Source organism: Priapulus caudatus, unplaced genomic scaffold (genome assembly GCF_000485595.1).
Source record: "Priapulus caudatus unplaced genomic scaffold, Priapulus_caudatus-5.0.1 Scaffold18, whole genome shotgun sequence".
Classification (NCBI taxonomy): Eukaryota; Metazoa; Priapulida; class Priapulimorpha; order Priapulimorphida; family Priapulidae; genus Priapulus; species Priapulus caudatus.
The window spans coordinates 882,382-903,806 of NW_014577079.1; the positions used below are offsets into that span (position 1 = coordinate 882,382).

Below are 21,425 nucleotides of genomic sequence, written 5' to 3' on the forward strand. Positions count from 1 at the left end.
TCTCTCTCTCTCTCTCTCTCTCTCTCTCTCTCTCTCTCTCTCTCTCTCTCTCTCTCTCTCTCTCTCTCTCTCTCTCTCTCTCTCTCTCTCTCTCTCTCTCTCTCTCTCTCTCTCTCTCTCTCTCTCTCTCTCTCTCTCTCTCTCTCTCTCTCTCTCTAGAAGAGAGAGAGGCTCTCTCTCTCTCTCTCTCTCTCTCTCTCTCTCTCTCCCTCCCTCCTCCCCCTCTCTCTCTCTCTCTCTCTCGCTCTGTATCTGTCTCTCTCGCTTTCTCTCCTCTGTCTTTATCGCTCTCTCTCTCCCTTCCTCCTCTGCTCTTTTTTGCTCATACGTGTATTGTTTATGTCGTCAGTATTTACACGTATAATAGGCAGGTGCGTACATGCGCGTGCAGGGGCGAACCCAGGGGAGGTGCCAGGAAACCATTTTCTAGCTAAAAACGGGGGTTTTCCAGTATGTGCCTAAAAATCTCACCAACTGAAATAGAAGAATCCGTTATAGAATATGAAGTATTGTAAAATAGAAAATTCATACTAAATATCTATTGAATCGCAACCGTATTCTTGCATCTGCCCCTGCTTCTTAATTCGTATGTACTGACTCTACTAGATTGCCACATAGCTGGCATAAGAAATATCACATGGTTGCTCGCCGTAAAAGGTCATTGATAAAATCAGCCAACTAAAGATGAATCGTTGAATATAAATTTATTGATGAAAAAGCTGCATCAAGGCACCTACGCATGAGTGAGGCTAAAATTTTAGTCTTCGCATAGTTATCAGGGTTATTGTAAGCCATATCTCATCCATTTATACACTTGTCTGACGTGACCTTGCTGAGGCTTCAATATCATATAACTTTTTGTCTGAAATACCTGACACTCAAAGACGTTAATGTAGTCATAGACATTGTATCTTGATTGTATGCATGACAGATAAACCGCTACATGCTAAACACAACAAGCGTGCACAGAACAAGTTGCAAGTTATCATAGACCTGACAAGAGTTACATGATAAACACAGTGATACGATTTAGAACGTGTAATGATTATTCTATCTGTTGACATCACACTGCACACGTAATACCGGGAACTAACACAAGCAACTACAGAAAACCAACCACACCTCAACTGGTGTTACATTTTGTTAACGTTATGCTGCGAACCTCATAGCCACAACAGTAAAAATGTCACAAAGGAGTAAATAAAAAGGTCAAGCCAAGTCGCCGGACGTACATCACTATAACACCAACTCAATTACTGACTTATTATGTATATGGAACCCCGTCAGAATGCGATAATTGGGATCCGAAAATTCGACAGCGTAAAATTCGTTATAGTCGGGTAGTTTTCTTGATAACTTAAAATTTTAATTGATTCTAAACAGATTAATTTTCATGATAACGTCAGGTATACTAGTCTCGCTTGTAACTAATAAAGGAATCAAACGAATGCGATTACATATAATCTATGTACAGTGACAATCAAAAGGTCGCAGAAACTTGCAAAATGATATCGAAAAGTGTGAACAGCTATACAAATACACTGTACAATGGTTACCTTAACACTAATGTACGTTACTGTCCTCAAGTGAGATCGCCCATGTTCAAACATGGTTGCATACTTACAGCCAAATTTCCCTTCATCACTACAAGCAGGACATACAGCGCTTTCAAGGTGGTGAGGCAAATATACTACAAACTATAACGCGTGCACAAGATGAAATACGAGACATACACTAGATAAACACACTGTTAATATAATTATGGAATAATCATAATAGGTGTATGACTAATAAAATAGTAATGATCCAATAATCTGGTGACAAATCTGGTTTAATTACTATAGGTATACTGACGGTACGTCTATATAGGAATTTTTCTAATACTGAAAACGGGCATTCCGTTCTGATTTTAATTATTTTTATCACACACGTACGCACGCATACGCATTTTTATGTCGCATCAACAAATTAGTTTTCGACTTTAATTTGCGTCCCAGTAAACGTAAAAATACATACGACAATAGAAAAATACCTTTCAAAATATACTGATTTGATATATTCATCATATTCATTTGTAAGCCCGGGAGTGATTACAAACCAGAAATAGTAGAAACAGATAAACTAGATGTAATTTACCTATTTTTGGTAATGGAGATTATAGACATTTCATCCATCAGGTTTCCAAGAGCATGAGCAAATCTATATATGCGTAATAATATGTTCAGTTTACATCATATAAAGCGAATTTCAAACTAGAACTTAGTTAAATATGAGCTTTGCAACATGCTAGTCAATGTTTCATATCATAGATTACAAAGCATCGCACGCCAACTGTGTTATTGCCATCACTGCAATCAAACGACTCAACCTTTAATTTAAAAAAAGGTTAAATTTACCGGTTTAATAGAAACAAGCCAAACCATTGCAAGAAAAGAAGAAAAACCACGGACTCGTTTCGCTAAAGTAAAAAATATAGTGGGGACGCAAGGGACTTCATATAAATTATTCGTGAAACAGCTCAATAGCAGTTGTATAGAGACATGGAAACTAAAAATATGTCAGCGATACTACATGGGTCGTTTCATTATGAAATGTCTATATATGGTATTATAAACCTTATTTCATCTTACATCCTATATATGATGGCCACATAGACATGAACGCACCGGACTGCTCTATATACTTTACATCTTCATATATTGCTATCTGCAGACAGCACCGCTTCTTGAAATTCAACACGAAAACATCTCCGTTTTTCGATATAAACGTGACAATTAATACTCCAACACCTTGCAATACACGCAAAAAAACGCAAACACGTAATTGCTAGCTTACACTGTTTGGGACAAACCTCTGGATGAGATGCACGTATAATCTAAAGTATGACGTAAACTTTAGCAGCGGTAAAGTCCTAATGATGAATATCCACCCTACGCGCCCTAGCTACTATACCGCAGTATATATCCTAGCAAGATTAAAGCCGCACAATGCGCATCCAAACGCTAATTTCTCCAGTACTAGACTAGCAAATACTTCGTGTCATGCATAATCATACTACCTTATGGCAAAATAAACTCTAGTTCCTCCCATTTCACTGCGCGTTGTCTTATAAAAGGTATTTTGAAAATACCTCCAATGTTGTTGAAATTCTTCGATGTTGTGTACAGTTTCCCCAATCTCCAAGCAACCGTGCAGCGGTGCCGCGGTACAGCGGTACGGGCGCAGCAAAGATAAAAACATGTGACGTCACGTCACCACTTCGATGTTATGTTGTTTGAAACAATTTAGCGTTGGCGCCTGATTACCTGATTTCGCACCTCTTTCTTGTTGGGAACGCGCAGTCAAATGGGAGGAACTAGAGTTTATTTTGTCATAAGGTAGTGTGATTATGCATGACACGAAGTATTTGCTAGTCTAGTACTGGAGAAATTAGCGTTTGGATGCGCATTGTGCGGCTTTAACTGACCAAAATCTATACACACAACACGCTCGCCACCACAAAATTGTACTTCATTTTGAATATTGAACAGCATTTCAATAATAGCTTCGATGAGTATGGACACAAATATCTAACTGATAGTACACAGATCATTTACGTATCAAGCGGTTATTGATTAAGCCAATTTATTCATCAATAAATCTATTACCGGAATTTGTCGAATCTGATTTAAACCATTTCTACGCTACACCTAGTTCCCGTAAAAACTAGCTATTTAAACTAGAAAACATATATCCTAACGAAACAACTAACGTACACAATACCAGGTTTTTCTCACCGTATTCTTGAGTTACCGGGATCAGAACTTCTTGGTCTTACATTAAACAATACTTTAACAAAAAACAATGTTAGACGTTATAGTATAGTTTTTGTTGCTACGAGAAAACTCTAGAGTCTTACTATAATATGGATCTAGTTTAAATATATGTATATACTCCTCGCACATATAATCTCCCATGAGGAAAAGAGAAGTATTAATTTAAACACTGCCAATGGTAGGACATAACGATACCCCTCCCGCCCTCGTAATGGGAAACACTGCGAGAATATAAGACGCAGACATGCCAACGTCTGGCGTCTGGTGTTCAGCACCATTACCTTACTGCCCATCACTATTATCAAAGGTATAGGGGGTACACTTAGTGGAATCTGGCTTAGTAAGTGACGCCAGCTTGCTAGCTGTGGGCACCTGCAGCGTATGCTTACCAACCCTAAGGTGCACACAGTCAGTAAGGAATTATAGGTAACGATCAACATCAATAGTCTCATATCCATATTAAAATCCGACACTATCTATGCCACTTATACGTTAGTGCACTAATGCAAGTGACAATACACCACTCTTACTTCCCGAGGCAGTCAATATAAAAATTGCTACCAAAACCACTTAGGAAAGGTAAATACGGGTAAGAGTAATCATTCGCAAAATCGAGACTTTATAATTACGTACCGGTACCTTAACAATCACTGCCATTTTATGTTTAAAAAATGTCATCCTACTAAGCCTCTAATAAAGTATATTTACATTCACTGGGTACTACGCCCACAAACGTTTAGTGACCTCTGATGGGAGAGATGTTGTGGTAATTAAAGCATTCGGTGGGAGGGATCATCTGAGATCTGTTATAGAGCATGAGCTTATCGCTGAATCTATGAAGACAAAAATATGGGCCATGCGCACGCACGCACGCACGCACGCACACCTGCACGCACGCATGCACACACGATTTATGTTACACAATCAAGCTCTGACAAGAAATATAGCAGGGTTGGTTAATTCTGAGCAGCGTTCTCTTATATAGTGGAATAATGGTCACCAGATTTCATATGATCGTATAAAACAATTTAATTTCGACCGATTCAATTTTAATGCAGATCTATAGAAAATATTGACCATAGTGATAGTTGTCAAAAATGTCCTTCCAGTAAATATTTTCGTCTACTTAGTCAAGGTATCTATCTGTAGACGTAGACTCATTTACTTTGTAATAACCTGATAATGCTTAAAATGCTCAACATTATTATGACAGTCGACACATTACTAATTGGCCTTGAACTTGACAACATAAATTGTGTGGGTAGACGTGATATTGAATGAAACCTCCTATCCACACTAACCTAAAGCCACAGACCATACCACTGAACCTTTCTCATTACGTTTACTCCAACAATTTCAGACGACGGACTCCGATCAAAGTTGAACGGATACACTCGATCACCATCGATAGCTATACTCATGATTGAGCTGGCTGTGGTCACGTGCACGTGCTATTATATACATACTAGTATATCGTACGTTACAACGGCACATATAATATATAATATGATACAACGTTCTATTCAAAGCAGGTGGGCTTCAAAACTGCATACAAGGGCCAATTATGCTCAAACATCAAAACAATGCTGTCTAGACTCTGATATTATAATGGATATCTTAATAACATCAAGTATACATCAGCTTTTGCAGCAAACTGTGGGCAAAAAAGTAATGTTAATAAAGCTACATTCAAACTCTACTTAAAACCTAAATTATGGTAGTGGTGACTTTGCAGGGTAGGCCTATATAAATACATGTACTTACGTGTACAAAATTTCACCTCAACTATTGAAAAACTTAACAAATAAAAAATATTACCATTTTATACAAAACTCTAAAAATTTAGATATTGATCAACTTACACAAACAATTGCATAAATTTGGTAAACATCAAATTCAAAAATAACAAAATAATAAGACCTCCTTCAAATGAAGGATACACACAATTCTTCACCCTATAACCTAACCATTACGATGTATCAAGATGTATAAATCTAGTGCTCCTAGCCACACTTACGTTTAAAACCTACTGAATCCAATTATATAAAAATGACCCTATGACCTAATATCAATGTAATACAGCAGAAACTTGACATTTACATTAAATGATGCCTAATATTTCGAAAAATCAGAGACCATGTCCAAATTATCTCAAATGTGCATAAACATAGATTGGCAATTATCTATATGAAGACGGTCTGGGTAATTTATTATATTTTCTTGGGAGAGAAACCTATTGTTAGCACGTAAATACAGTTGTAAACATAAGCATCAAATTATGTGTTGTATTCATATCAGAATCTGCATATATAATCTGTACATACTGGCGTTTTCTGTCCAGCAATAGTAATGCATAATTGCATTAATTCACACAAATGAAATAAAAGCCAAATCTTCATTGGCTCATACCAAAAAAACGACAAGGAGATTGAAATTAAAATTTCTGCACCATACAATATTATGGATCATGATCCATTCATGCCACAATACTACATGTAAACTGTGAGAGTTATGTAGGCACACTCCATCCTCAGTGAGCAGTCTAAAAATTCAGAAACTAATCAACAACCTAATAATAAGATCCAATTCATGATTAGCAAATTTGATCTCTTTGGGTTAATTTCAGTGCCTCACACTACTACAGATTACATGAAATATTGAATACCACACAGAAGGTGGCGGTTTAGACTCAATTCTACACGGCATATTCCAAATAGACACAGATGTTTCCACCGTTTTATGCCTCATGTTGAAAGGTGGAATAAGGAGCAGCTGTAAATGTCTTCGTAAGAACTGTGTCACTATTCAATGCACCGGGGGTCTGTCAACCTATCTTGGGTTCGGTCAGCATACAATACCTCCACATCGTGGATGAAGGCGCCACAGTAGCATTCCTCGGTCTCGTACAACACCAAGCTGTCTCTCCGTGCACTTCTTTTCATGCCAGAAATCATGCATCCAAGTTCTGTTAAGATAGAATAAAAAAAATCTATGCACAAATTAACAAATCCTTACCACTTTCGACGCATTTGCAGGTGCCAGTCCATGTCTCTTCACCTCAGCTGAGAAGGTCTGTATGCCCCTTAGGAGTCTCAATATTTGTGCATTAGTATTATTTGATTTGTTGATTATTTATGAATAGATATGGCTGCACCTGCTAATGAGCCTTAGCTTTATTTTGTAATTCCCAATCACTGACTTCATTGTATCACGTTTTTTTTGTTTGTTTTTTGTTTTTGTTACTCATTAGAGGCTTAACCTCATGAGTCCGGGGAATCCGACCACCTGTAGTGGTCGCGAATCCACCGTTTGAATGTCAAACATTCTCGCTGTTTATTCAATTGGTTTCAAAAACTGATGGTTTCACTGACTTGATTGTGTCACGTTGGTCAGGTGTCTTAGTGGATGATTTTTTCCCCTTTGCTGAGGGCCTGTGAAAAGTTATTTAATGAAAGGAACCATGTTTGTTCCCAAGTAACCACAAGCATATAATTGTTATTTAATGTTGACCCCCCTAAACACTCACAGAAACCCTTGTTACAATCTTTCTGAGTCATGAACGTAACGATAAAATGACGATGATAACTTCATAATAATGTGACCATCACTCATCAATTTATCCTCCCAGAAATATAAAGTCGAGATAAATTCATTACATTTACTGAAGTGACAGGTTTGCAGGGGTAGAAATTAACTTTTAAACAAGGGAGTCCAACTTCCGCGAGGCCATGCTCTAGAACGAACTAGTTAGTATAGCAGAATTTTCAGGGAGTCACACTGACTCCTGCATATGTCAAATCAGAGAGTCCGACAGTAAATCAGAGAGTATTTGACTCCGGACTCGCGTTAATTTCGCACCCTGGGTTTGATAGCCAATCTATTGTCATAATACACCCCGTCAAATAAAAATATATCAGCTGTCGAAAGTGTCGCCTTAGTAATTACCTCCGCCAGGGGCTTGGCGGAGGTTATGTTTTCACCGGCGTGTGTTTGAGTGTTGGTTTGTGGGTTTGTGAACATGCACGTTTCAGTTCACTTCCGCTAGGTGCGCTGGCTGTAGACTTACAAACACGCAATCACAGGCTAAGGGGCAACCACAGTCCTCCCCCACCTGCACGCTCGCACTCAGCGAATATCTATCTATCAATCTATAGGTTTGTTTGTGTACACCCTAACTGAAAAAGTTATGGATGGATTGTCATAAAATTTTCAGGATAGGTCAGAAATGGGCTAACTTGGAATTGATGAGATTTTGGTGGTGATCCGGATCCAATTAATTAATTAATTAATTAATAACATTTTCAGGATAGGTCAGAAATGGGGTAACTTAGAATTGATTACATTTTGGTGGTGATCCGGATCCAATTAATTATTTAATTAATTAATAAAAAATTTTCACAGTGACAGAGCTGCCTTGGCGGAGGTCTGTGCTCTGCTCTAGTTACAGTTTATATTCAACATGAAATTAAACTGCTCCAAGGTGATTGCAGGAAGGACTTCCCGGAGAGGGGGAGGGGCAATACGCGCCCCTAAATGAGCAGCAGATAAGCAGGTGTCATACTCACAAGTGATGTCGATCGTTTGCGCTTCCAGCAGTCCGGATGCATCTTGCGATGCTCATCGGCGAGCAGCCTGGCTTCCTGTGTGAACAACCTTCTCTCTTCTATTCTCAGCTTCCGCCACTTATCGCCCAGCAGCACGCTGATGGCCCTGTGCAACAACGAGACATAACATCATATATTACGTAAGTAATATTATGTATCTTCCGGGGGCAGATGGGGCTCCAGTCGATGACAAAGCCGTGATGAAGGCAACTCGCCTAGGAGAAGGATAACTCCGAAATTAAACATGGGTAGTTGGAACTCGTAAGCCTAGATGGTAGTCCAGTTAGTGATGGTGTCACGATGAAAATACCCGGCCTGGACCACGGCGAACCTGGACTAGTACAGCCCTGTAAGGAACAAAATGTTCCCGACTCATGGAAGCAGCATCATGCCCACCTTGGTCGACGAAAATAAAAATAAAATAAATAATATTATGTAACATGTATAATGACTATACCTTATTACACTGTAGCGAGACGACGCAACTGGTGCAAAAAGGATGTAAACAGTATACAGTCCAACCTGTATACAACAGCCACACATAAAAAGGTGGTTTTTACAGAGAGGAGGCCTTTCTGCAGAAGCTGTTTCACTGCATAACTGTGACCCAAAGGAAACGCCAAAAGTGGCCGTCATGGACAGCAGCTGTTCTATAGAGGTGGTTGCTTTTTGCCTATTTACAAATGCTGGGAATCATATGCTTGGTATACCTGCAGGGGGTCAAAACAGAATGTGGAGTCAAATAGTCTAAAGGAGAATCAAACTTTAATTTTGATAGCCCATCTTGAAATCTAAAGCCATGATTTACTGCCTGTGAACGCTGAACATAAATTTAAACAAAATTGTGGTAGTTACTAGTATGCTGAGCGCTGCTACATTACAAGCGGCCACTGTCATCACACTGCGAAGAAATCAATAGCTTCATCACTGTCGATAATAACTTCGTCATACCTTTATGCGAGCTACACCATCTCTTAGTACTTGCAGTTCGTAACTTGATAGCCTGCAAGGCTAGCATACACTGAAGGTTGATAGGGCGAGGCAAAAGCTAGGTACCCTTGGGGCAGTGGGTTAGTACTAATTTTTACACATTGACCTATTGTTTCTACCTGGATGCTTCTGTGTATATTCGAGCCAGTATTGCATGGTAAACAGCATGAACTACATATAGAGGTACCGGGAACCCAGTAATGCTTACGTTGAGGCTGTGCTACTGTTAATAGTGCATCATGTGTTTGTGGGCGTACGTACCTGTTGTCTCTGCCTGGATGCTGCTGGGTGTACTCGAGCCGGTAACGCTTGGCGAAGAGCATGAACGCATTCATCGGTCGCTTGACGCGCGTCAGCGTCGGTTCGCTCTTGTGTCTCATGCGCGACTTGCTTGACGGCACCGGCTTCATCGGGGCAACCTCCAACAGGTCGCGCTTTTGCTGCACGAAACAAATGAGCGTGCGTTTAGACCAACACGTGCTCTTACATCAACACGTGCTCTTACATCAACACGTGCTCTTACATACAGTGACTATATCTCACCTTACGTGGTACCACAGGTTTTCTTTTGACAAAATATGTGTGATTACAATGAGGATTGTATGATTTGGTTTTAAAATTTATGGCAAGATTGATGCATTCGTTCTATTCGACGTAAACAATCATATAGATCATGTTTATGCATAGCGAAACCATAGCAGATATTCATGTGAGCACCAATGCTTAGATTATTTTAGAAAAAAGAGGATTAGCATTAGAGGGTGATAGTATGTAGTACTGTGATAACATGTAGCGAAAGAGATACTTACCCTGGCCATACTGCTGAGCATAAACACAGCCGTGGAATCCTCTGGAGTCAAGTCATAGCTGAAAATAAAATGCAGAGAATTGGAATATATTAATATACATCTAGTGTCATTTAACATCAGCTACACACATCAACTCAAATTTCCCCACGTTTGAGGAGCAATTTGTACGGATTTTTTACTACATAAACCAACAAAACCACTCAAAATCTGACAAATCCATACAGATTTGACCAAGTTCCTTGCAGAAAGTGTTGTATACCTAAAACCTACTACAAGATGTACCCGTGTCTAGAAAATATTTTTGTACAGATAAGCAGTATTGTATATTATATGGTCATTTACTAAAAATATACATGATGTATGAGGATGAAGATACATGTACAAAGGAAATGGGAAAAATAGTTGCCTGGGATAGAGACAATAAAGAAGTTCAGTAGTGTACTCATATTCTTATTATTATTAAATATTGTTATTATTATTATTCCCTACAGAGGGCAATACCCTACACATATACATACACACCGCATGAGTATCCATTATTGGTGTTTTCCATTTGTTTGAATTTTATGATAATTATGTATATGTGTGTAGGCCTGTGTGCGTGCGTATGTAGATTTGTTTCGCAAACTCTGCTGAATTGATTCCAGGCCAACTATAAAACAGTATTTATACAATATTCATTACGCTACACATACTTGCGTAAACATTCATATGCCTCTGTAGTGAAACTGGCCTCTGGATGGTTCGGAGGCAAGCAAACATCCCCCACCTCCATCTCTCTACAGGGGATGCCATAGTACTCCATCGTCAGTGCAGGGCAGAATGAGGACCAACCTGATGACAAGTAAAACAACAGCAACCTGTATGAAAACAACTTTGCCATTCACATGCTTGCAAAAACATTTTGCATGTAATATTCACTCAAAATCTTCAGTTCCCTTTTATTAATTTTTTTAACAGATATATGCAAGACATCTCAGGAACTTGTTATCAACAGTAATATACTACATAGACCACTCTTGTAACGAATTTTGTAGAACAGGCCATATCATAAGCACATAATACAGTTGGATTGTCTATCAAATGCAATCAATCCATTTAATAATTTTTTAACCAGTATTATTGAGTAACCAATCGTGAAATTGCTGTCTACAAACACTGATGATCATTTTATGGTGCATGAAGCTATGTAGCCATGTATACATATAACTGTCATTTTTGAAACAGCTTGCCTCTGACCAGCAAAATTTCGCAATGCTAAATCCAGGTTTTCCCACATTTTTAGCTCACCTTGACATCGTCAAGATGAGCTATTGCCATGGGGTGTCGTCTGTCGTACGTCCGTCCGTCCATCAACATTTGGCTACGGTCAACGATAACTCAGGAACCATTTGACCCACATGTTTCAAATTGCACATAGTTGTTACTCCTATGGGAGAGGTTTGAACGTCCTATTTTGGAGCACGCCAGTCGACCTACTTTCGAGCCACGTCCACTTTTTCGCAAAAATGGAAATGGCCATAAGTCAGTTAAGGTTCAACGGATTTTGCTCATTTCTGGTATGTGAATGAATAAGGACTGGCCCCAAAACATATCACACAGGTTTTGATTTTTTTTTTTAATTATGCAAATTAGGTAGATTTCGGCAATTCCCCTTTGCATTTCAGTGTCTGCCTACGGTCAACGATAACTCAAGAACTGTTTGACCCACATGTTTCAAATTGCATACAGTTGTTACTCCTATGGGAGAGGTTTGAACGTCCTATTTTGGTTTTTTAATTATGCAAATTAGGTAAATTTTGGCAATTTCACTATGCATTTCAGTGTCTGCCTATGGGTCAACGCCATCAGATTGTATGCCAACAGATCTGAAACATTTATTTTCGCATCCAAAATTACTCATATATCATAATTATCAAGAGTATATAATGGGAGATATGCTATATAATGGGAGTTCTCCCATATATACTCTTGCTTTATATATCCCCCCTCCCTCTTCTATCACACCCAAGGTGAGCTACAGTGTCATTGACACTTCCATTTTTCTTTACTTTTGACTCAAGTTTAGATTGTAGTTTACATTTCTCACAAAATTCAATTGATCATTGTTTTAATATCGTACATATGCCAAGGTTAACAAGAAGACCAAGTACAACAATCGAACACCAAGATTCACCATGAGTTCGCTTAACAAACATGCATCATACCCCTGTCCCGTACGAAGAAAGGATGGTCAAGCGGGCAGTTGGCAATGAGGCTAGGCTGACCAGGGGGATCTGGAGTGAATGTTAAATTCATCGCTGCATTGCTAGCCTGCGAAAGTCGCAACTCTTCCATTTGGACCAATCGCAGTCCTTCTGGTGCATAGCTGTAATACAACAGAATACATCAGAAGATTGGAATTTAAGAATTATAATAGGAATTATCTGTAGATATTTCGGACGAAAGATTCTATATCGATTCGATCATAACCGATATCAAAAATACAATTAAAAATTAAAGACATGTATAATGTAGGTTGATTAACGTTTACATGGAAGGCGAATGTTTTGTATTATTTAAAAAAATGTTTTACTCAGGCTATGATCTGCATACCATTCAATATGAATTGTGTTTGCTACCCATCAGCTCTCCCTAAACATGGCTTTTTGACAGAAAAAACATTCACAAAGATAACAAAATGTTATTTATCAATGTCGCATGTACCTTGGAGTTCTTCGTTGCAAAGGTACTTCTGCCTTAGCAGTTAGCGCCTCCATCCTCGCTAACAGCTCTGCTGGCTGCCAATGTTCTGCTCTTGGTCCTGACAAAAACTTTATCCTACAAGCTAAAAGAATAATATAACACGAGTCATGCAAAAATGCCACACGAAACGAAAATGCTGTGTAAAAAAAAAACAAGCCAGTTAGTACTCGTGGATCATGTATAATCCCCCAATTCCTCATCTCCTATCCCATCTAATCGTTCATGTGGCACAACGTAAAATAGGCCGACACAAACTAAATGTCGAAGATATGGTATTGTTTTTGTGGTTCATGTAAAATTATGCGATATAGCCTGATGGCATGTATGTCAACTTGAGAAGCATAAATGATTACTCTGCGTAGTGCAAATTCGCTATTTTTATGTTGTAATCATAAATAATTATTGGCGAGTGTAGAAGGTATATGATAGTTGGAATGTTAGTACAGAGAACACAGGTTTATTCACACACAGGCTTTTTTTTTATTTTGCTTTTATGCAAATTAAAATCCAACCCCATCTTATGCTTCCCCAGCCTCATAAGAAAGTGCATAAGTAATTTCGTGGCTATGGATTAAAAAAAATGGAAGCAGTTTGCAAAAAAAAATAAGTGGTTTGCAATCACTAGTAAATAAACAAACAAAAAAATAAACGCAACAATTCTAGCACAATCCCAAAAGATGTGCATATGCAAGTGCTAATACGATCAATTCACATACTCTGCATAAAGCACTGCCATACTGCAGTGGGCCATGTATGCGACCAGTTGTCAGATTTGCTGTTTGCAGACTTTATTGGTGACCCTAGGTTGGTTGATGAAGTAACCTGCGATGATGACGAAGCTGACGATAATGGCACGATAGTGTCACCATCTTCTGATTTCCTGCAAATACAACACCAACCGCATCACCACACAAGTGAGCACAAACACTGGGTCCAACCACGATTACTAATACATAACCAATGCCATGACTTTATTTATTTCTGTTAAACCATGAAATCTGATTCCCCGGAAATAATGTGATAATTAATTCATGCTAGTGTTCTCCTTTAATAGATTTAAGATTAACTAGTGCATTTACTTAACAATCTACCTTAGCTAACCTAAGCTACCCTATATGTTTGTGTGCGTGTGTGTTTTGCTTTCCAGATTAGTCTATTGAATGCATATCTACAGGGCTTACTGTTGCTGCATATAGGATTCTTGTTTACAGTAGAGACTGCAATTGGCCAGTAGGCCAGGTGGCGACACTGATCTAGAGCGAGGTGGTCGCGCATATGAGTGGATCATTGAGAGCTCATCAGCCATTGGGCTCCTGCGAAATAGAAGGGAACGGTGCAATCAAACGTCTGGCAGAGCAGATAACATAGAATAGAATCACCAAATTAAACTGATGTGTTATCATAGCTTGTGAAAATTGGAAATGACAGTAGTCACTGAAAGCATGTCATTTATTTTATATTATATATATATATATACATATATATATATATTATTAAAATAATATATTATACCAGAGTCGTGGCTTCATCATTAGAGGGCTCTGTGGACTTGTTGCGATAATTGCAAGTTCCGTGAGAAATCCAGCATCAGAAGAGCACTGATCCTGTATCCGAGTATAAGCAGTATTCTGTTCGCATTGATCTGGATCTCGCAGCTGTGGTATATCTCGCTTGGCTTTGCTCAGAGCTCCGCCGTGTTCTAGGTGCTCTGAAAACAAAGGTTAATTTAGGTTCGACGTTCTGATTCTAAATGCACAATGCACAAGCAGACTGCGCATGTAAGCTTCTCTCTTTTTTAGTCTATTTTTCTTTACAAATACATACTATATACTACTACATACATACTATAACAAACATATATATATATACATATTTAATACATATTATAATCTATTTTTCTGGTTTATTTCTGCACAAATACATACCTTGTGTGTCCTCCTCATCATCTTCTGGAGCTGAACTCTCCTCCTCACCGGATCCACTGAAAGCAGATGCGTCATCACATCGTGTCTTTTCCAAGTGATACTTCAGTCCATTTGAACTGCAAGCAAGGTTCACATCAATTTCAAATCTCATAATGGCTTAATCAAATGTTGAGCCAAATGACAATCTTTGCTCCTAGGGTATATAACACAGGGGGTTAACTGTTTTTCAATTTACGCTAGATATTTTCTGTTAGTCCCACAATTAAATGGTTATGGGTTGACTTGCTCCCAAGCAGCCAGTTAAGCACAAATTGTATATAAAGTTCTCAACAATTTACTTTTTAACATGGCTAGTCATTTAACAGAACAAATGCATGGTGCCTATCAATGAGACAACAAATTTTAGTAACAGTATTCCAGGGTGCGAAATTAACGGGAGTCCGGAGTCAAATACTCCCCGATTTACTGTCGGACTCTCTAACTTGACATATGCAGGAGTCCGTGTGACTCCCTGAAAATTCTGCTATACTAACTAGTTCGTTCCAGAGCACGGCCTAGCGGAATTACCGTATTTTTTCAGCAAATCTTTAATTTTAAACTTCAGACTACGGACTCCCTCATTTTGCTGCGGACTACCTCTTTTTGAGAGCAGCGAGTCCATTGGACTCCCTTGTTAATAGTGTTGTCAATCGGTTGTAATTTCGTAATCGATCATCGGTTGGACCCAAGTAACCGATGATCGGTTACAATCGGTTACTCAGGGTCTTGAATGCCTGCGTGTGCGTAACGTCGTGTGCATGTACGTGTGTGCATGTATGTGCTTGTTTAGCCCTGTTTACTGATTGTTTTGCACTGTTTACTACTGTGTGTATAATACATGTACTGATTCTCATCACTTTTCCAAGTTTTCCTTTTTTTTTTTCTTTTTCGATTAAATCGATTATGGATTTTGATAACCAAGCGCTTGGTTCGAGCCACTGTTCAACCGATGATCGAGTATAATCGATGATCGTGACATCACTACTTGTTAAAAAGTTAATTTCTACCCCTGGTACTCTGTAATGAACATGTTTACCTTTTAAAAGTTTTCTGACACTTGGAACAGCAGTATGGTCTATTATCACCAGATGTATGTGTCTTTAAATGATAGCGCAGGCCAGGTGAGCTGGTGAGAACTTTCTGGCACCCTTCCTCAGGGCAACGCAGCAGCTTGGATGGACTGGAGCCTCCATTTAGCTCCAGCAGTGATCGTGAGAATTCCTCCATACGCTCTGTTCTTACATGCGGACGTTTCTGAAAACATTTACAATTCCATGCAAATAATTATGAATAAAAATAAACACTTTAATCAAAATGGCTACATCCGTATCATTGAAATTTTGTTTTAAATGAATTGTATAAAAGAATTGCCTTTGCACGAAATAGCCCTTCACATTCACACATGCAATAATTTCAGGGCATGAAATTCAGATGTTTTTACACCGGCCCAGAGGGCTAGTAACAGCAGTTTTCTTTACCAGCCCTCACTATAATTTCCCAGCCCTCACAAATTTTAGTTTGCTGTTTGAACCAGAATGAACCTAAAATAATACTTGGAATGATAATTGAACAAATGTTTATAAGTCCTTAATTAAATTCTTTTAAAATAAATTTTCCTTAAATTTCATTCAAAGAATCACAACGAATTATAGTTACAAATAAAAATTTTGATACATGACTGATTTTAACCTTGATTTAAAAATGTTGTAGTGTGCAGCATTGCGTAGTAGCTGTTGAACAGACTATAAGTATAATACAGATCGTGAATGATGTCAGAAGTGTTTTTGTCAATGTCACGTTCACGCTTGCATTCTTGACTTCAAATTTGTAAAATGTTGATAAATCATGGCTAACACGGCTGAAACCACCGGCTCGGAGGGCCGGTGTTTTGCCAATGTTACTGGCCCTCCAAATAATTTGCCGGCATATGCCGCAGGGCTGGTGCTAATTTCGTGCCCTGAATTTGTCACTGCATGTGATAAACTGGAAATTAAATTTATGGTGGTGGTGTCAGACAAAGGTATTTCATAGCATAAGCTTAAGCTTTCTCATTCATCACGGATGCCACATAAATCACTGGGATTTGGGCTAGATTATGTATCTTTGCCTCGCATCTAGAAAATGTATGACAATCACTGTAAACAAGCACAGGCTCTTGGTACGTTTCAATAATAAGATGATGGTAAATAAACACAAAATGTATTTACTACCAAAGACTTAATGTTTCTCTACTCTCTTTCGCCTATTAAATTACTGATAATTTCCTGTAAATGCCGTTCAAATGCTCCTCTGCAACACACAAGTACACCGCACAGACGCCGCTGTGCACAAACAACAAAATTACAGAGCCAGTAGAAAAGTGTGACAGCAAAACTCCCACTCTGCCCAAATCTAAATGGGAGCAAGTACACGAGTAATGCAGGGGTCGAAATAAGCGATGGTCCGATGGTCCGGGGCCATCAAATAATCAGGAGGACCATCAGATTTTCAAAGTCAATGGTTCGACAGACCATTGAATATTTTGGTCCCATTTTACGGTAATTTTCTTTGAAGTTTCCACGTTCCAATATACTATTAAAGTGAATAAACAATTACTGTACGGTACCGTTTGATACATTCATTGTACAGCGAACGAGCTTGGCACTCGCCCGCTCGCCAATGTCGAGTGAAAATAATATCGGGCGAGTAAAAGCTAAATTAATGCGAACTCGCCCATGTTGGCGAGTAAAAATAATTGTCTCATAATGTATGCAGTTAATATATTAAATAATGTAAAACAGACTTTTAGGCAAGACTACTCAAATAAGAAAAGTTTCATCACGCATGGTCGGGTGCGCAGCACCTTTTTTCATCACTCGGTACCCAACGGTCATGCGCGCAACGCCATTTCCATCACTCGGTACGGGTACCCGACGGTCGTGCGCGCAATGCGATTTTCATCACTTGGTACCCGACGGTCGTGCGCGCAATGCCATTTTTCATCACTCGGTACACAACGGTCGGGTAAATAATACCTGGGGATTACCTTCCTTTAGTTATTTATTTCTGCTGTGATTGTCCGAAACGAAGCGAGCGTCGTGCGAATTTTGCGGTCACGCTTTCCCACCTGCTCTATAATTTTGTTGTTTGTGCACAGCTACCTGCGTGCAGTGAACTTGTTTGTTGCAGATGGGCATTTCATTTACACGGAATTTACAAATTACAGGAAATTATGACGTGAAATGCTGTGCCAGTCTGTGGTAGCCTAGGCCTACTGACGCTGAGAGGGTCTATGTCCCCCGGGGTACTGCCGGAACGTACCCTGGGTACGGTCCGGTATACCGGAACGTACCCTGGTACTATCTAATATGCCGAACCGTACCTCGCCTACTACACTAACGAGTCTAGGGAGTCGCCTACGCCTACTCCCTAACCCGAACCCGAACCCTAACCCTAACCCTAACCCTAACCCTAACCCTAATCCTAACCCTAACCATATCAAATAGTGACCAGGGTACGTTCCGGTATACCGGACCGTACCCAGGGTACGTTCCGGCAGTACCCTGGGGGACATAGACCCTATGAGCCCTACTGACGGGCCCTGGACACCAGTTTCTTCTCAATCAGCTGAATCTCAGTCCTGTGTCGCGTTCTCGATAACGTTTTTATTTTCATCGCACGTAGAGAATTTTCGTACTTCTATAAAATTTAGTGACTATTCTTCCGTCCGCTCACTGTGCCAGCCGACTAAACGCTACAACCAGATGAATGGTGACGAAGAAACTCGGCTCTGTGGGCCGGGCATTGCCAATGGAACAGAAGTCCATCCAAATCACAATGAAACATGCGACGCTACGTGATAAAATTTCATTATTTTACACTTACATAACCTAACTATTAAATCATCTTGATAAATTCACATGCATTTCCACTAAACACTGTGTGACAATTTAGATTTTGAGTGGAAAATGAACGTAAACAACTTACAACCACTGACGCCATACTTGCGCATATATGACCTCGAGCCGTGATTAGTGGAAACAAACTATGTAAAAATCGTTCATTGGTCGCCGAGCGAAATCTAGACACTCTATTGGCCAATTCGGTTACACACCTTCCTAGGTACCGAAATCCAGGGAGGAATTGTCCGTATCTTTTTTTTTATCATAATACAATGCATTTGCGTGTTCCATCGGCGCTATATTAATTTTTCCCCTCACCCCATGCATTTTAAAATGAGAACTGTTTAATTTTCTCGTTCTGCTTGCAGATTAGATTTGCAGGAAAAAAATATACATTCCACTTCCTTCTCCTCCTCTTCCCCCTCCACCTCGATCCTTCTCCTGCTATACTCCTCTTCTTCCGCTATACCTTCTCCTCCTCCCCCTCCTCCACCTTCTCCTTCTCATTATCATCCTCCTCCTTTTTCTTCTGCATCGTTTTCTTATTATTTTTGTTCTTATTCCTTTTTCTTCCCCCTAACTTTTCGTCTCATCTAGCTGTCTACCATTTCATCACCCATTCTTATTCCTTCCCTCTCCATGCTCGTCGAACTCCCTTAATTATTCTTTGTCTTCTTTTTCCTTCTTATATTTCGTCCTCTAGATTATAAAAGAAGTAGGTCCTACTTTATGCGCGGAAAAAGTTTTGAAGAACATTGTATAAAGAGTGTAATACTTAGAATACTATATATTACATAAATAAATATTAATATTAAATTATAGGTAATATATGCATACATCTCTTATACTTGCTACATGTAGCAGGAGCAAACGGCGACACAGGTAGAGCAACTGTGTATTGTAAATTAAAACTTTTCTGCAGTGTTGATCTATCAATGTGATCAACCTTGACTCTCGCCTTCTTCTGTACAGTCTGTTAGACTTTGAATTTCAATTTTGGGGTAGTGTTATAGTCGCATCAACTCGCGAAAACAATTAGCAGACGTAAGACTGAATTGATCGCATATATAATATAATACAAAATATCAATAGTTATATGTATATTAATTGCAATTATGCAGTAATGCAATTATATCTTAGAAAAACACTAAAGATAATCATTTAAACCTTCGAAGGTAAAAAACGGATCACCCAGGTATGGATAGCGTTTTCCCCCGACTCCTAATGTAATCCTCCTGCAGGGGGACTTGGCCCCTGGGCCCTGCACTCTCTAATATGCTGCTAATATATCTCTGCTAATATACATACTTAGGCGAGATATTAAGTGAAAAAGGAGGATATAAAGAAATGATAAAACAAAGAACAGATAAATGTCTATTTATGATGAGTGAAGTTATATATCTATGGCTAATAAACAAAACTTTGGAAGCTGTGCGATAGAAGCACGTGTTAAACTTTATGAATGCACTGTAGTGCAGTCACTACTAAATAATAGCGAAACTTGGATTAACCTGACTAAGGAAGAAATAAAAATGGTAGAGGATTTCCAAAATGAATGTTTAAGAAGGATACTCTAAGCGCACAGCAAGACACCACTAGAGGCACTAATAATAGAAAGTGGAATAATACCAATAAAAGATAGAATATGTTATAACAAGTTTATGCTATTGCAATACATTATTAAGTTAGAAAATGACAGATTAATGAAAAGAGTATTTTTAGAACAAACTAAAGACATTGGAAGTAATTGGGCAAATGAGGCTCTAGTAATCTTGAAGGAGTATGACATAAGTATGTTACTTATGGCTATCGGTTTACAACATAAGAGAGAATGAAAAAAGTGTTGAAAGGAGGCTATTTTAAAAACAGTAATTATGAGAGATACCATGAGGTCTGGTGAGAAAACAAAAATAAAAATGGTAAACATCGAAAGCTATATTTACTAAAGCCATACATCACAAAATTGCATGATGCATGCTTTGTGATTAAGTGTAAGACTTCCATGATAGACTTAAAAAGTTATTTAAAAAATAACCACAGTAATGATCGATATATGTGATTTGTGTGATGAAAGAAAAAAAGAGAATTTGGACTATTTATATTCATGTAAGGTATATGGAGGTTATAATAAAGGGGAACGAGTAGATGATTGGAAAAGTGATGACCCGAAAATACTAAAACCAGCACTAGAATATGTTAGAAAGGCATTATCAATTAGAGAAAGTAAAATAAATAATGCTAACTTGTAGACAGAATTTCCTTATCTACAGGACTTCCCTGCACATTCCAAAGGAGAATCAGTGCCTTGTGAAATATAAGAGAGAGACCCCAAGATACAAGATACTCTTGGCCGCCATCCTCGCCTTGGTTTATGGCCTCTCATACATGGACCACAACAACACGATGACAAGCACGGTTGTCTTGCTTTTTGTGTAAGTAATAAGAAAGCAAAATAAAATGAAATATTATCTCTGCAATGAATCTCGATATAAGGTAGACTAAGGTAGACAGAAATAATATAATAGTTTTACCCTGTACTAGGTGTCTCTATATATTTCTATGGAAGTATTGGTGAAAATCCATAAGTATTTGGAGAAAATTGGTGATTTCTATATCC

The 21,425-nt window shown here is 38.7% G+C and overlaps 1 protein-coding gene across 3 annotated transcripts; it reads right to left on the reverse strand.

The window, feature by feature from the left end:
• Positions 1–3,417: 3,417 nt before the first annotated feature.
• On the reverse strand, positions 3,418–21,410 carry LOC106811248 (HMG box-containing protein 1-like). Of its 3 annotated transcripts, none has more exons than XM_014814815.1 (13): positions 21,340–21,410; positions 15,964–16,181; positions 14,889–15,004; positions 14,476–14,671; positions 14,145–14,276; positions 13,680–13,843; positions 12,925–13,045; positions 12,426–12,586; positions 10,914–11,052; positions 10,219–10,276; positions 9,671–9,849; positions 8,381–8,525; positions 3,418–6,780 (listed from the first exon to the last, which is right to left on the reverse strand). In XM_014814815.1, exons 2-13 carry the CDS (start codon positions 16,152–16,154, stop codon positions 6,766–6,768), a joined length of 1,617 nt encoding a protein of 538 aa, XP_014670301.1. In that variant the 5' UTR covers positions 16,155–16,181; positions 21,340–21,410; the 3' UTR covers positions 3,418–6,765. The 3 variants fall into 3 exon arrangements, with proteins under 3 accessions (XP_014670301.1, XP_014670293.1, XP_014670309.1); XM_014814807.1 differs by lacking the exon at positions 21,340–21,410 and adding an exon at positions 18,894–18,929; XM_014814823.1 differs by lacking the exon at positions 21,340–21,410 and having other exon boundaries at positions 14,889–15,081; positions 15,964–15,977.
• Positions 21,411–21,425: the final 15 nt, after the last annotated feature.

Bases quoted from the DNA above. Each gene is read 5' to 3' on its own strand.
- LOC106811248 (XM_014814807.1), bottom strand. The intron at 15,005-15,963 runs GTAAACATGTTC...CCTTGCTTGCAG, and splicing joins TGTCAGAAAACTTTTAAAAG to TTCAAATGGACTGAAGTATC. The intron at 13,046-13,679 runs GTATGTGAATTG...TTATTCTTTTAG, and splicing joins ATGGCAGTGCTTTATGCAGA to CTTGTAGGATAAAGTTTTTG.